General features: G+C 27.8%; 1 protein-coding gene across 35 annotated transcripts in view; it reads left to right on the top strand.

The window, feature by feature from the left end:
- Nucleotides 1–18,101, top strand: part of para (paralytic) — a 198,827-nt gene that overhangs the window by 135,925 nt on the left and 44,801 nt on the right. For 20 of the 35 annotated variants that reach the window (XM_067048408.1, XM_067048417.1, XM_067048416.1 and 17 more), the window contains 4 exons: nt 4,568–4,699; nt 5,983–6,282; nt 12,112–12,208; nt 12,293–12,361. In XM_067048408.1, coding sequence (XP_066904509.1) covers nt 4,568–4,699; nt 5,983–6,282; nt 12,112–12,208; nt 12,293–12,361 — 598 coding nt within the window. Of the gene's footprint in view, nt 1–3,259; nt 3,326–4,567; nt 4,700–5,982; nt 6,283–12,111; nt 12,209–12,292; nt 12,362–18,101 lie in introns of all 35 variants that reach the window. The other 15 variants (XM_067048402.1, XM_067048394.1, XM_067048392.1 and 12 more) reach the window with 2 other exon arrangements.

Genomic DNA, 18,101 nt, shown 5'->3' with positions numbered 1-18,101 from the left:
GGCTTGTTTCAAGTGTAGGTTTTTGTCCTTCAGGCGAGTGTTTGTAAAAGTACCTACTTTTGTATATTTTGATTCTTATAAAATTATCCAAAATCCACAAATTACTTGAACAATTTTGTGTTCTGCTCACACATTCAATGCCAATATCACCAATTGCTGTCTATGGGCAATTAGATTATTATACAAGCAATACATTATTTTTATACATTAAAGTTTTATGAAATCAAGTATAAAGAAAGTTGTTTAAAGCACATTCTCCTCCTTCATTCTTTTATCTTCAGAGAGCAGCTTGGCCTAAAGGTTTTACTCCTTTGAACTTGAACTCAAAGATTATGATGGGTTAGCCATAAGAAGGGTAATGTGTTTGGTCGCCTGTTTTTTAGTTATATAGCAGTTTTTTTTAATAAAAGGCTCAACCCATTTTTAAATTTGATGGCTCAAATTACTGAGTGAGGTCCCAAAATGTTTTAAAACAATATGAGCTACAAATACTTAAAAAATATTTTTATTGTACCTATTTTAATTATTCTTGACTTTTGTCTATGTTTCATACCATATAATGTACAAATTTGTGATCATAAGTTAGAAACTATAATTTGCTAATATTAACATGAAAAACTAAAAACATTAAATAGAAAAATAATTTAATTTAAGAAGAGCAAAAAACAAGATGAAAATAACCCTATCTTGTCCTAAGGGACACAATATCCTTTCATACTTACTTGTTAGTGAAGATGATTATGTGAATATTGAAACTTGTAGTCTGGTGCGTTCCCTTCAGGTTACAGCTCCTTGAAAGTATTCTGTCCTATGCATCTGTGTATGTCATCATATATCCTTCTTATATCTGCGCTTATAAGATTAAAGAAAATAAATTTATATATTATCAGTGGAGTCCTGGATTTTGATCAGTTGTGGAAGGAATTGAAAATACAGCTCTATTTCAATGTGTCAACCTCACTAACAACCCACCAATGTGGTTAAGTAGGTATACCAGTTCATTTCATCCCATAGGATGGATGGTGTTATTTTCGTAGTGGTCCATTTCCTCCCTCTGTTATGGGATTAAATCATGACCAGGAAGAGGTGCTACTAAGTGCGATACTATTGCCATCTGATATGCTGATTGTCCCCATTACCTGTGACAGGAACATATATATAAACTCCAATAAACTGTATGGGAGTAGGTAAGGCATTGTGCTACTAATCTCAAGAACCCTGGTCCAAATCCGTCTGTGGCAGATAATTATTTTCTGTTTCACTCATAGCTAGTGAGCCACCTTAAAGTGAGTACCCTTAATTGGGTAAAAATCTGGTGTTCAGGCATGATTCTGACCAAATCACCTCCTTGCACAACCATTGGTCTAGTATAAATACTTCCTTACAAAGTACTACACCCCTAACCCACATGGGTTGTAGCAGTACAGATTTAGTTTGTTTTTTTTACTATATTTACTGAAATTTAAGTTCAACCCAGATTTTGTTATAATTTTCTCAACCTATCGGATATATTTAAAAAAAAAAAATTTTGTTCCTTTTTTTAAAAAAAATTTCTGTCAGTCACAAGCATATTTAAAAGCATTTGAAATTAATGAACTCAGTGATTATCTCTTTTATGAAAACTGATTTTAATAAGAGCAGAATAACACACCCCTTTTGTTGTCACAGCCCATTAACCGCATGAATGATGAGAGTTGTGGGTTTGCAGGTTTTTTGAATGAAGGGGCAAAAGTTATGTAAACCAGAAGCAAAAATAAATTAAATAAATTGAATTATAAATAATCCGAGATATAAATCACTGAAGTCATTCTTTTACCCATGGCACAAGCATGCTTTATATAAAAAAAATTAAGTATTTTTTCAAAATCAATTCTCCTCATTTATGTTAATTTAAGAACTTGTCTGATTGCCAATTCTTAATCTTAGAATGTGAGAATATAAAAAAAGGATAGCCATGTTGGCTGTGATGTTTGCAATAGATAAACAAGTCAAGCAGCCTCGAGCATGGTCAGCACTTGGATGGGTGACCACTTATACCAGAAGATTGCGCTTTAACATCTCCCTTCCCGGGTTTATGAGGCCCATAAACCTATTGGAGGACTAATTACCCTATCCTGTATACTGTCATTGTGAATCATGTTTTGGCCGTTCGGGAACACGATATGAGTTGAAAGATCTTCACTGTCTAAGTAGTGCCAAAAAAAAAAAATATATATTTACATATAAAAAAATATATATTTCATCTTTCATTTCAAAGCAAAAACAGATAGATGTTTATCAAGACTTAGGTTTAGGACAAAATTTAAACATAATTAGTAAGATATTTGAATTTGGATTCTAAATTAATATACCTATTTGACTCTCCTAATTTTTGGTGCCAATATATTGCTAAATTTGCTTTGTAAATTCCTATGACTTCTTTGGTAGGATCCTAATTTTGATATTAGAATTTAATATGTATTACGTTTTATCAAATTATATGCAAATCATTCAATTTGTGCATTTTTTTTAATTTTTAGTGAAGTACATTAGTTTCATTTTACAGCTGATTTTTCTTTTAGCACCTGGATATCATAATTGCTTTATGCACAAATTGTTAATTCCTTGGACATATCAATTTACTACTATGAATCGTTAGTTATTCATAGATAGATTAATACTGATCTTTTAGTAATTATTAAGGACAAATTTCCTTGTCAAATATATTGCATTTGAACTTTTGATGCAGCAGTATTCAGCACATTGAATATTTACATATATAATATAAGTTTTGAATTATTAATAACTGAAATCGGTCATTGTGACAAACCAGCATATATATAATCTAACAATGATATTTCATTTTTATATTTTTAGCATCCACTTGATTTTTTATTATTTCTTTTGGGCACTATTAAGGTTAAGTTTTTTTAACTCTTGACCATGGGTATTTAACCACAGCACATTTAATTGCTTCCACCTAAGCTTAATTGTCTAGAAAGTTAAAGTCAAGCACATTTGATTTATATTTTATGCTATATATTGAATTTTGGCACAGCTAATCACTTTTCAAAATAAAATTATAGATTATTTATTAAATTAATATGTATTAAAACCGACATTTAAACATGTTAAAGATGGGGGACGGGGTACAAATTTGAATTAATTATTCACATTTCGTCAAGAGAAGCAACTGGTGAATCCCAAGTTATGTTTAAGATTTTTGCTAGCAAAGTGCCAATATTTCTTAGGCAGTATGTTTGTGTTTTTTCTGGGTTAGCTGCCTATGAGAAAAACCGGAATTAAAAGCCAGTTTCCTTTTGCTTGCCAGGACAATCAAACGGAGGTAGGTTAAAACTCCGAATATCTTCTTCTTGATTCCCTATACCTCTTCAGTCTTTTTCTTTTCGATGTGGGGATGGAATGTATATTGACTAAGTCATCTTTTTTTTAAATATATTCATGTGTTTTCCTACAGAGCATGTTATTTGAGAGCCTTGCATGTGTTATGTGGGATCCTATTGAGTTGTTTGTGATTTTACAGTGATTCAATGTCGCCAAAGTATAGTTTTTATTTTATTTTATTTTTTAAATACAAATAACTTAAAGTTCAAGTTTATTTTTCAGTCTAGTTTTAGCTTTGTTATATTATAATGTTCTGTTTAAAAAGAAGATATATTGACCTTATTTAACAAGATATGATGAGAGTAAGTGAATACATGTAAATTATTGTATAATGTTATTTATGATTAATGTATTCTTACTGTGATTTTCTTTCCTTGTGGCATGTCTTTTAAATGCTTTTTCTGGGGCCTTTATTAAACTTTACATCCCCACTCATTGTTTTATATTTGATATTATGAATGATTAATTATAAATTGAAAATAATAAATATTGTTTAAAGTGCATGTCAATTATGTGTTTAATTAATATGAATATATCACTGCTTTGTATGTGTTTCAGTGTCCTAGGCTATTTATTGCACCTTGCCTATATGTTAAATAATGATTCCAAAAAGAGTAAAAATCGTTAACCTTGCTTCATTTTTTGGAATTTTGTGCTAAAGTATAGTCTAGTCATTTAATATTTTTGTTTATTTTTGAATCATTTTTTTTCAACAGTCATTCTATCAGTATTACCTTTCAATATCGTATAAAATGTCTTTAATCCATTTTCTTTAATTTTTTGTGTTTTATTTTCTCTAATTTTTTTTTTTTATTTTTTGCTTTTTGGTTATTATTATTTATTAATTTTTTTTTAAAGAATTATTTTTCTTCTAAATTCTGCATAATTAGCCTTCATGAAAAATATTTTTTACTAACCATTCATTTTCCATTGTTAGCAGATTACAAAAAAAATATATAGATATATTTATATTTGTTTTGATATTTTTTGAAAACTAAAAATAAGATTTTTGACAATGATGATTTGTCATTAAAAATTATTTAAAGCTTGTAATTTAAAATATTATACCGATCCGAACAAAAATCCCATGATAGCAAAAATGATAAGTACAACATAAATAAAATTAAACTGTTAATAAAAATGCGAATTATCGGGTTGATCTCACTTGATGTGGGTGTTACAGGCTAGCCTAAGTTTGCCAGGCTCCCCATTCAACCTGAGACGGGGCTCCCATCAGTTTACTATGCGGAATGGGCGATCAAGGTTCGCTGGCGAAAGGAAACCCCTCGTCCTCTCAACCTATCTTGATGCTCAGGTACCCTCCCCCCTACGGTCTCAACCAATTTTTTATTATTTTATATTTATTTTTTTGAAAAAATTAGATAAATTTCCATCCCTATTCATCTTCGGCTGGATGAAAGTCCCGGTTAATTGTTTTTAATGAAAGAAAAACAACAGTGAAATAAAAAAAAATTTAAATCAGCTTTAATTTGTATATTTGCTTCCTGTATCACTTTATTTTTATTTATTTTTTTAATTTGTGGTCTGCTGATCACCTAATGTTCTGCTTTAGTGCCTACAAACACATATTGGCAATATCAATAACATTTGACTGACCATCACTTGTCATCGCCCATTTTTTGTTTTGTTTTATTTTTTTTCTCCTTTTTATTTATTTTTTTCAGTTTTTCTTCACAAAAATTATTTATTTCTAATATTTCATTTATTTATGAATAAAATTCATTATGCATGCTTTAAGCCCTCTTAGTATTTTATTTAATACTTTAAATTATTGATTTATGTCTTAGCAGGGTTTTAGATATACTTATGTATACATAGTTTGAAGATTGCTGCACCAGTTTAATTTGAGGTTTATAAATGGGTGATGATAGGATACTGTTTTCAGTCTGTTTATTATTCTCTATTCTCTTGAAAAATCAATTCCATGTGATTCTCTGTTGTTTTTATTTCTTTTATAATTTCTTATTTTCAATCTATTCATTATTATAGTAGTAATTATGATCTATAAGTCATTTTTTTATTATAATTAATGACAGTATTACTTTAGATGTATTTTACTTGCCATTAGATTTGACGAATATTCTTAAAAACTTAAATTTATAGTTCTAGGATATTTTCTAAATAGTTCGATAACTTTGTTAGAAATTAAACAAATCTTTGGGCAGTTAACCCAGTTTTTAAGTCAACATATATAAATCTATTACAAAACAAAGTAAGAAAAATATCTCAATCCTATTTTTATTTTTACAAAATTATAATTTTTTTTTTAAATATCAACTTATTTAAATATCATGGTATTTTAAACCAAACCATAACAAAAATTATTTTTTGATTTATAGTTTATAATCTATTTTGTTTAGTCTAGAATATTTTATTACTTTTCCATATCCAGTCTGTTCTTAAATGTCTTTCATATAAAAAAAAATTTGTGAACTAAACCACTTTTAATCAGTCATTATAGAAAAAAAAAGTCTAATTAGAAACATCAAATTTATGTAGAAGTTGATAATATTATATCTACTAAAAATTAAAAATAGGACTGAAAGCTTACGTGTTTTATGACGAATGATGGTTCAGGAGCACCTGCCTTATGCGGATGATTCGAATGCAGTGACACCAATGTCAGAGGAGAATGGAGCAATGGTGGTTCCTCTGTATAGCGGAGGCTTTGGTATGTCACGGCATTCATCATACACATCACACGCTTCACGACTCTCCTACACTTCACATGCAGACTTGCTGGCAGGTGGACGAACCAAGGAAAGCAGGTTGAGATCGAGATCGAGTCGAAACAGTTCTGCAACTGTTACTCACCAGCCAAATGCTTGTCAGGCTCCTACTCTACTGGATAACAAGCATCATTTCTCCAGAGATTTTGTTTGTTATCAATTTTTACTAATAATACAATATTTAATTGAAATGTCTAGAACAAAAGGTTTTTTTTTTTTAATTTAAATTAATGTTAAACTTTTTTCTTTATCCTTGTTGATTTTTGAGAAAAATGAATAGTATAAAAATATATAAAACTTCATTATTTTATTTCAATTATAAAAATTACCAAGCACTTGGTTGAGGAAAAGATTGTTGATGTTTTACTGACTACTTCTATTCTGTTAAATACTATCATCAAATGCATCTATACCTATTAAATATTATATTACAGTCTATTAAATTATTTTAAATAAGATATTGACTTAAAATGTTACTATACTTAGGATTTTTTATAATATTATCTTTAAAAAAGCTTTGAATCTGACCTATTTCTGTACGAATATTGCTTCAGTATAAGAAGTGTGGATTTAATAAGGTGCCAAGTTTCACAGCATGGTTCATTACTGAGTATAATTTATTTACAAGTATACTGGCAGAAAAATAATGATACTTCTGATCACAGAACATTCCATGGTTTGATTTAAACTTTCCCTGGTTTGAACATGGTTTAATTTTGAAATTTCTCTTAATACTAGAGAGTGCACAAACATCAATGAAAAATACTTGTCTGTTAATATGAATTTACCTGACATTGGTACTGGTAACAGTGGTGGTATTATGTCTAGTCGGCGATAAGTAACTCAATAATCAATTGCAGTTATTTTCTTTTTAGGAATAGCAGCCACTAGGTTCTAGCTATGGGGAGGGATCCTTTAATTAACTGTTTAGTCTTTATTAGGACAACAAATTCTTTTCTTCATCTGTACCTCTCCAAGTCCGATTAATTGTATAAAGACTTTGGGGAAATTGGGAACCATTGTCTTACCTGACATTGGTGGAATAAAGCTATTAATTCCAATGATGAGCTAACTGATAGATTATGGCCTAGCTTTGAAGTTGAATTGATCTTTCCACAAAATTAGTGATTCATTAATTCAAAATAAAGACATTTAGTTTAGGGAAACCAATTGCAAGGACTTCAATGGAATTGCAGTTCAAATCAATGGATGAAATTTTTGAACTGTTTGACAAATTATACTTGTAAGTGAGAGGATTTTTACAAAGCTCCTTCTTACCATCATCGAATTCATGTTATGCTTCATCTAGTATCAGAAAGAGCCATTAATTGCAAGATACACTACTCTATAGCACGGCTAATGAGCTTGGATGTCATACAAACTGGCAATGGAAAATATTTTGCTATTCTGATTACTAAAATCATTACTAATGATCTTCAAAATTCTTCTAATTAAAGTTATGGATTTCCTTTTTCTTTTTCTTTTTTTCAGATTATTTTAAGATATATATACAACTTACTCATCTCTACAATAGCTTTTCAGAGTGTCTTGTTTCCATTCATTTATTTTGTTTTCATTAATTAACTATAAGTTAGTTAAACTGAAAGCCTTTGGATCTGCTTTTGTGAAAAACATTTATTAATTAGTAATGTAATAGTATATATATATATTCATATATACTACCATATTGATTTTTATAATACCTTTTGTTCTAGACTACCTGCTCTTTATGATCTAATAATATTGTTGAAATACTAAAATAAATTAGTTATACAGATATAACAATTCTTTAGGATGGTTTGTTAATGGTTTAATTTTGTACCACAAATTCCTTTATGATTCATTATGTTTTGATACATACCATAGTAATTTTTTTAAATTAAAATATTCTGGTAAAATTCTTTGACTGAGACAGTAGGCAGTAAATGAATTCATTCATAAATCCGTATTAATTATATAATTCACCTCACATTTTTATAGTAAGTAAAGTTGACTCCTGTCTATAAAACTTATAAATACCCATTAAATCTAATTCTCTTCATTTTTTTTCTTGTATTATTCATTTACAATTTTACCGCATTCACTAAGGAAGAGCCCCTCCTCTGTCCTGCCAATATTATATTTGAAGTTTTCCGATAATTATACACCTTATGACAACATCACATTATTTCAAATATTTCATAAACATTATTGAAATCCTTTCTCACTTGTTGACTTTTTGGTGTCCATGGAAATTAACTCTTTTCTGTACATCTTAATTTTTCTTTGACTCATTCTTGGCTTATTTTGATAGATAGATTTAAATTTTATAATATAACTTCCATTAATTCCAAATGCAGATTATTAATTTGATAATTAGTACATTTTTCGTCAACTTGATTTTCATTTTCTTTTATTTATTTCATATCCAAAATCTAGATTTAATTTCATTACAGGAGTGCATACAGGCTGAAGGGGAACCTCAGCCTCATTCTGCTGCTAATCCTAGGGAGCAGCTGGCCTTTACTCCTTTTAGGACCAATTCCAATCATTCACTCTCATTTCAAGAACAGTGAAAAATTAATCGGTCAAGCCCCATGTATTATGAATGGTCAGGATTTATGACCTACAAGTCCCTCTATAAGACTAACTGGAGAGATTACTATCAAATCTTTGGATGGCCACCTTAATTTACTGGCAAACACCTCATCAATATCAATAAAGAAAACCTCTGCAGATTATGATAATTTCCCTATATTTCACATCCTTTCCTAACTACAATTTCTATCAACATGACTAAAACTATATCCTATGGTATCATCTATTTCATAGGAACATGAAACTCCAGATTGATTAATTATTTCACTTATGAGCATTTATCAAATTATTCTTTTTAAATTGATTGACATTCTTCATCTTTTTTTGATTAGCCAAAGACAAACCATCCATACCTAGCAATAAAAGTATCGCATCCTTTTTAATGAATTCTATTTTATTTGTTATAGGCATGTAAAAAAAAAATAATAATAAAATAGAAAGTAGAAAAGAAAATCCTATATTTGATTGCCTTAAAATCTCTGATGACCACTTAGAGATTCTAAGCCAATTGTAATTTAAATACTTTATGGCAGCTTACATCATTTATATTATTCTGTGAATAGCTAACTTAAAAGTTGTACAAATTCAACATCAAAAAGTTTTTCTAAAATTTTTGCATTAGTAAAATATTTATCTAGAAAACTGTTAGGTTCTTTCTAATTCCCTATCTATAATTCTGAAGTATTACCTTTTCACCTTCAATGACTTGTATAAGTTTCATTTTCTATAAGTTTATCAGCTTCCTTAACAACACTGTATCTAAAAATTCTTTTATATCATTTACCAAGATAGACTTAAATGTTCAGCTGAATTTAAAGTTTCTTGTCAAGTTACACAATCATATAAAAAATAAATATAAAAAAGGTTGTGGAGTATTGGACTGTAGTTATGTCTTAATTTTTTCCATATGGATTATTCATATAATAGATTTATGGAGCATCCGTATTATGATAAGTAAAATTCAAATTTATGATTATAACCAAATAAAATTTCATACATGCCTTGTATCATTCCTAGGTAAATATTGATTTCCCAAAAAGTTACTTTTTAGTTGCTATAACTTAATAAATTTGCGTTCAAATAATGACCTTTATCTGTAATTGGCATCAGGTCCTTTACTTCTAATGAAAAGTAACTGGATTCTGCTATAAGATAATATTTCACAAGGATACTTTTAACACTATTTTCTTTATTTTAACCTTGGCTGAATCTGTTCTAAAAGTTACTCCGTCTCATTTTCATTTAACTTTTTTCAACAGAATACTCAAGACATGATCTTTGATTTTATCGAAAATAATAACACAAACTCATTCATTGATGTTCTTAGTATATTTTTATGCTAATTACTTTAGTTTCATTTTAGTTACTTTGTTTATTTTAAGTTCAGCTTTTGTTTGGTGTGATCTCCACCCCTAAAAGCGGGTTCACACTGTCAAGAATCGTGTTAGAGCACTATTTGTTCTGCACTTGTCACACAACTTGCTTTATTTACACTAGCATTTGAGACTAATTCCGTTTCACTTTCTTCCTCATTAATAAATTTTGATATCTCTGAACCTGGATTCAAGATGAGTTTTTATCCAGAGTACAGCACTACCATTAAATCAAGTGGTCGTGACAACTCCAACAAACTTGAGTGACTAGCCACAATAGTGATTATAACTGTCTAATGTCTGTGTTATTTGTCTTAACTCATTGGGAACAATTTTTACGATGAATGAATATTCAATTTTATGTTATATAATCAAATTTTGTGTTGTTTCCCATAAGCATACTAATTTTTAACTGTGCATATAGCTTATTTTTTTACATTATACCTGACATTCATCCAGTTTTTCATTTTGAAAAATATTTGTATTGTAATGAATTGATGTACTTTTTTTTTTTTTTTCTTTTTTTTTCAATAATCTCAGTTTAAACAAGTCATCTTAAGATTATTTATTACTTGTATCCCAATCATTGTTCAAATAGTCATTATCTGTCAGTATACCTTCATCAAAGGTATTAACTCATTCCTATATCTCTACTTTTAGGATCACACCTTTTTTTGGTACTCCCTGGTCTTAGTGTAATTTTTACTCATCGTGAATTACAGTCTTGCCATAACCGTACAACTAGTATGATCAGTTTTATCTCTACAATAAATAGGGACTTGGGTGTTAATGTGGAGTGGTGTTTTATATTTTAGCATTTACCTTAAGATCCTCACATATGTTTTTTGATTCTTGTATGTTAAAATTCCTAAAGGTTCTTTTGGTCATGTGATAAGTTTTAGGTCTTTCATTCTTGACAGAATCATAATTTTCAGCTTTTAGTGTAGGTTTTATCTAGTGAATAAAATGTCTGTAGATCACTGCTTTTTTAACTTAATATTTGTGAATGTTTAAGTTGTAAGTATTATTATTGTTTCTGTTAGATGAACAAGTACACTTTTATCCTAGCTAGCTTAATTGTTTACAATTTATATTAAAAATACAAATTTTTAAATTTTTTTGTCAGAAATATTTTTGTATTATCCTATTGATAGTTAAAGTAACCAATTATTTGAATCTTGTTTATAGTTGGTGCGATAGTTTTATTGTTTTTAATCATTTTTCCTGATGTATGAATATAATAAAATTTTATGTTCTGAAATACTGTCTTAGTTCATAATAATAAGTTTGTTAATAAAGCTATAGTACATAGAAAATATTTCTTTGTTTGTTTTTTTAATTGTTCAATATATTTTCCACTCATTTGATAAAAAATAAAAGTAATGAAAAAGAAAGAAGTGATTATAATAATTTAATATATTTTACAGAAACTTTACTTAAACATTAGGTAATATTGCTATGAAGTTTGTGGGCAATTGCTGAGGGTTTAAAAATATAGTTTAATCGTTAGTTTTTTTGTCTTATTGTAATATGTAGTTTGTTTAATAACGATAATTTAAATGATGCAGCTTTTTAACTCTGTTTTAGTTTGAAGCCTTGAATAAAATAATCTCTAATTATTACCCATAAATTTATATTGTGGTGTACATATGTGTGCATGGCACCTAGCAGTGAAAAGGGGAGTTTTAAAATTCATAAAAAGAGATGTTCTATTTAACAAAGACTAGAAAAATTATTGCTTTAATTCAATTTATTATTTTATTTTAATGAAATTAAAAGTTCTTATATTCTTTGGGATAAATTAAAATAATACACCCAAGCACTAACGCATTGTTTCTAAATTGATGTGTTACAGCACATATCTTTTTGTAGCACATGCTATGCAGTTTATCAAGCTTTTCTTAGTCATGGTCATGTTAAAAACATGGTGAATTTCTACTAACAAAATATATTAAAACAAATAATAATTATAGATTGTTTGTAAGAATCATGATTAACTAACTATTTTTTTATTTATTTTATCATAGGATATGTCTGATTTAGAGGATGGAACTTCTAAAGGTAAACATCTTGACAATACTTACATCGAACCCTCACAACAGCAAACTGTCGTTGACATGAAGGGTAAAACATTACTATAAATTTTTTATCAATAATGTAACTCAGCTATTAATTTTTTTTTTTTTTAACATTTCATTCTTCTTATAGATGTGATGGTTCTGAATGACATCATTGAACAAGCTGCTGGAAGGCACAGTCGTGGTAGTGAGCATGGAGGTAAGAATCCAATTGGAAAACTTGGGTTTATTATATTTCTCCTCTACTTGATCATTAACTAAGAGATAAAATTTTGTCTTTTTATCATATTTACCATTTGATGCATAAATATGTTAAAGTAGTTAGTTAATTAACTTATTTCATTGTACATAAATGCTTCTGTTTTTTATGTACAGTTAGAACTTAAAATTCATATTAGCTATTATGATGTAATTAGATCTTTTTAATGATTTCAACTTTTTGACATTTTTATTATTTATGCATGATCCACTTTTTCATTACATGAAAACTTATTGATGTATTATATTTTTATGAATTTTGATAAAATTCTTTTAATTTATTGGACATTAATTATTTTAATAATGCTTTTTATGTTCAATTTTGAAATATCTATCACTCTTATGGGTTTAAGTATAAAAAAATAAATAAAAGTTTCACTAGTGAGTGAGTGTTTTACTTCAAAGATCTACTTAACTAACCCATTTGGTAAAATTTATCATTTTTCCATGTAATGAAAACACCATGTTGTAAATAATGTATGTTTAATGTGTATGTTATTATTTAGTACTTCTTCGCATGTACTTCTTAAGTACACATGTGGTTCAGAAATACCAGTAAGTTCACAGCCTATTAAATATACAATATAGATTTTTTTAAAGTGGAAGAAATGTTAAGAAACATATACTATATCTACAAATATGTGTGTTTATTGTCTTCATTTCAAAATTATGAATACATTTTAGTAAAGTTTACATTAAATTTAACTTTAAAATAGTATTTTTTTTTTTAATTTACTTACAAACTATTTTAGTTGCTTTAGAGGTTTTTTTTTTCTTTTTAAATACATGTATATATGAATATTATTCGACGGATGTATATATGTTTTTAAAATATTAAATTAAATCTTTTTAATTTATAAAGTACCTGAATATTTTATATTATCTATCTCCTTAGTATAATTTATTATTTATATTGTTGTAGTGCTGATGCTAAAGTGTGGATTGTTGTTTTGTATAAAAATATATATTCAGCTTGCTCCATGCATGTGATTGGACTTTCTTTTGCTTTATTTTTGTAAAATTGCTATTATTTATTTCCCTCAAGAAATCGCTTTATTTTTTTTTGTCCTATTTTAAAATTATTGAAATATAGTTGAATTGATAAAATTAGGAGAAGATGTTGTAGGAGTACTTTTAGAAATAAAACAACAATTTTATTATGTGTTTATAATTTAATAATAATTTTTACTATTTATTTTTGTCGACACTCTGGCCTACATTGTCGGCCATAATACTTTAAAATATAAAATAAAAATCATGTTAATTAATCTTAATTTTATTCACATGGCACAAACAGATCCACTACCTAAGACTGCATCAGTACAAATGACTAGCTTTGAATCCTCATTATAGACTAAAAAGACAAGAAACTGGTTGCTGATTCTGACTATAACAATATTTACTTGACAAACCATCTAAACTATCAATTAATCACAAAAGACTCATTTATATGAACATATTAACCCCTATCTGGACTTATATAGTTGAACTTTGGGACACCACGAAACCATTGAATTCCTCTCGTATCTAATTCTTATAATCCAAAATTCTTTAATGCTCCTTACTTTATCGAAAATAAAACCATCCATAAAGACCTCAATGTTCTATATATTGTTGATTTAGCCCGAACCAGATAAATTCACTAACCACCTAAAACCATTTGTTTCTAACCTTGCATCTTTTTCAATACCTGATAATCCTCCTTGGCATTTGGAAAAAATATGGCCTCGAGACCTTCTACTCTAGAAATGTTATTAGAAATCTACCAATGGCTACATTCTCCACATGAATATATCATACCATTGTAATATAACTTATTACACATTTACTTATTATATATTTGTTGAATGCAGTTGTAAAATTGCACTTTGGTAAAATATTTTGAAACTGTCAATTTAACCTATGAAGGACATGCAAAATTAAAAAGATCTAAAGATTTCGTATAATATTATTTGTTAATGGGCATGCTGAAATTTAGCAAAATTGTTTTTAAAAAATGGAACTACCATTTGCTCTTGAATAGCAAAGTTCATATGATCATGCTTGGCCTTTCCCATGATGATTTGTTTAGTGTTAAAAGGAAATTTTAAATTTTAGTATTTTGTTATATAAACATGTTTTTAATAAGAAGGATTTAGTTGTTTTTTTTAATTGTATAAATTACCTAAACTAAATTAAAAAAATTATTTTCTATGGAACTCTCCAAAACAATGGATGGACATATTTTTTTGCTGTAAGTAGTACAATCCTTTTCCAGGATTCTGTAGTACAATACCGACGATTTCCTTCAATTATGAATGTTTTTCCTATCATACCTGTCTGCCAGTACTCCCTGACTCAACAAATGTGATACCGATTCTCGTACAATCATACATTTTATGGGTTTCAGCCATGAACTTATTATATTTGAATTCTAATAATTATTTTTAATCTTATATTATAAGTAATATTCTGGAAAAAATGAATTTCACAAAAACTAAAAAAACTTAAATTGAAAAATGATTATTTATTTTATTTTTTTTATAAAAAATGAAATTTTATTTTCATCAACTAATCGAAAATTTTGTCGTGAGATTGGATGAGACATGAACATATGATGTTAGCTGTGAACATATGAACATACCCATCCTCGGAAGGTTAATCTCTATAATCATTAATGTATTGGTTTCAGTTGATGCATTGTTTGATGAATCTCACAGTACAGAAGCCTGGTACTAAAAATCTATCTCATCGAACATACTTCTGCAAATAATTTTAAACATTAGTTTCTATCACACTTAACATGGAGACATATTTCTGGTGGTTATAAAACTCTTACTAATTAGGTAATTAATTTAATAAAGTAACAAAAAAGGTAATTTTTTTGTTTTTCTTCTTAACTGTGCACCCTAGCGAAACAGTTATAGTATAAGAAATTAAAATCTGTGTTGAATGAGTACCATAACATATTAATTCGGTTAAATAGTATGTCATAAACAAAAACAACAAAATTTATTTTCAAGTATTGGTAAAATGAAGTGTAGTACCATGTATGAATTCAAACTTAACATGGAAAAACATTTCTGGTGGTCCGAAATTGATACTAATTTGATTAAGTCTCTAATTAGAAATTTTTGTTTTAATAGGTCTTTTTTTTCAGTTATCCTACCTACAAGACCTTTCGGTAGATATTAGTGAAAAATATATAAGAAAATAAATTAGAGAACATTAAATTATGTGTTGAATGAGTACCTTAAAGTAATATTTGATCAAAAGGTACAGTCGTAAACCGCCTGTTTTGGTTGTATAGCGACTTCAAAAAATCAGCTATTAGAATAAGAAACAATTGGATCAGGCTAAAAACAAAAAAAAAATACCTTTTTAATTATTTCATTAAATTAATTACCTAATTTGTCAGAGTTTTAGAATCACCAGCAATTCGTTTCCATGTTAAGTGTGATAGAAACTAATTTTTTAATTATTTGCACATTTACATTCGATGAAATGGATTTCTTGTATTGGACTCCTGTACTATAATATGTAGCCAATGGATTATTAAATTAAGTTCTTTTACAGGGAAACCACCTTGCAACCAATGTGTTACTAATTATGCATGTTAAATAAATTAAATTTCTTTAACAAAATTTTTTTGTAAAATTTAATTAGTTTATATTTTGAAGTTTTATATTTTCTATTGCGAGCTACTGAGGAATGTTTAGTGTTTTCCAGAAATTCCATTCACCAGAAAATCATTATTTACTTAGTGCTTTACTTATGAAGGTATTTTTATTTCTATATTAATGAGTAGAAATTTATTTTTAACCACTCAGCACTATAATTATTTTAATAATGCTAGCTATTGTTTTATTTATTTGTATTGCTTGTTCAAGAATGTTTTAAATTTTGAGTTATTTTATATTTCAAAACTATTTCAAATTCATTCAGCTTGTAAAAATATTGTCTCATAACCAATTTATGTTCAAAAGTTATTTAAATCAAGATAATTTCTCATTCTGAGATTATTCAGGGTGAAATAATGAAAACAGCCATGATTTTAATTGAATTAAAAATAAAAGTTAAATTAATGGCCAAACCATTAAGCATATCATCAAGATTATAACAGAGATACAAACTAAGAATTTTATAAAAAATCAATGTAAATTTTATGAGATAGTTAAAAAGAAAAGAAAATTATACCAAAATTAAGTTATACGAAATTGAGAAAATGGAAATTAATTAGAGAAAACTTTAGAAATCTTCATATTTGTACTTTATCTAATTGACTGATACCTTGACTGATCCTCATATAAGAAATTATTATTTTGCGATCAGAGTTAACCATAATTTATCATTCATAAAAAGTTATTCAAATTTTTATTTACATTAAAATATATTCATATTATAGGTGCTTCTATTTTCTGGGCTCAGATTTGAGTCCAGCTAGAGCAGATAATTATTTATTCTTTATTCGGGTACACCTAGCCCCTATAAAGTGGTTAGGTACTCTAAATTGGAGGAGAGAAGGGAAGTTAACTTGGTGGTTGAGAGTGTTCCCAACCAAATAACCCCCTTTCACAACCATTGATTTAGAAGCAGTACTTTCTTTACTGATCCTGCAAGATCCTAGATCTTGCATTGGATTTAGTGGTATAGGTTAATGTTTATTAAAAAATATTTATCAATGTTGATAGATGTTATGAAATGCTTTATCTTCATGGCTGTCTGAGATTTGGTTACTATAGTCACCATAACTTAATTTGAGTTGTTCCTTTTTCATCAACAGACCTTACTGTTCAATTACATCTGATCATATTCTTTGCTCTGTAGCCAGGTATGTTAGAAAAGGCCAAGCAGAGAAAGGGTATTCAAGTATATAAAGGAAAAAGTGAAAGGGTGAGAACCGTGTTTTTTAAATTTCCCAGGAGCAGTCTACAAATAACAAGTCCAATGATGAGGAAACTTTTTGAATCTTGAAATGACCTAATATCCCCGTTTTTATCTGACATTTTCACAAAAATAGGTTAAATAAATAATACTTCAACAAATTTTCATTTGTCATGCATCGGTCAGTTACTATTCAGCTCCATTCCTATATCCTTGTTATTAATTTATTATTTTGTATATGTATTCTATAAAAATTTTTCCTCATAATGCTTGTCATATTCAAAGCATTTCAGTGTTTTATACAGATCTGACATAGCCTATGCAATAATTTTATAAACCTGAATGATTATTGCTTGCCACCTTAATGTAGACTAGCCATTGTAACAGATTTTGTTCTATGTGTCCAAGCTTTAATATTAATGTATAAAGCTTAATAAATTTTAGCATTTTATTTTATTCTTCAATTCATGAATGTAACGAATGTAAAGTAAAGAAATTTAAGTTTCCATCTCAAATTTATATCTTAATTGTTGTTTTTGCTTTCATTGTTAGAAATAGTGTAATATGTTGTTTACTTTGGCTAAATTATATTTAATCACAGATATTTATTCTATTACTTAAAAAAACAGAAAAAAAATTTTATCTTTCGTAAATGCAATATTTATGCATGAATACTTAAAAACCAATAATTTGATATGTATATAAAAAGTAGGGGAGGAGTATAGATTTGAGAATACAAAACATACCTGGTATAATTCATTACCCACAATTTTATTTGAACTTTATCTAAGATATTTAGCATTACTTATTCTCTCACT

The sequence above is a fragment of the Halyomorpha halys genome, unplaced genomic scaffold, assembly GCF_000696795.3.
Source record: "Halyomorpha halys isolate HHAL.00 unplaced genomic scaffold, Hhal_1.1 Scaffold730.1, whole genome shotgun sequence".
Taxonomy (NCBI): Eukaryota; Metazoa; Arthropoda; class Insecta; order Hemiptera; family Pentatomidae; genus Halyomorpha; species Halyomorpha halys.
Note: the sequence above shows the minus strand (reverse complement) of the source record. Positions and strands in the feature narration are given on the sequence as shown.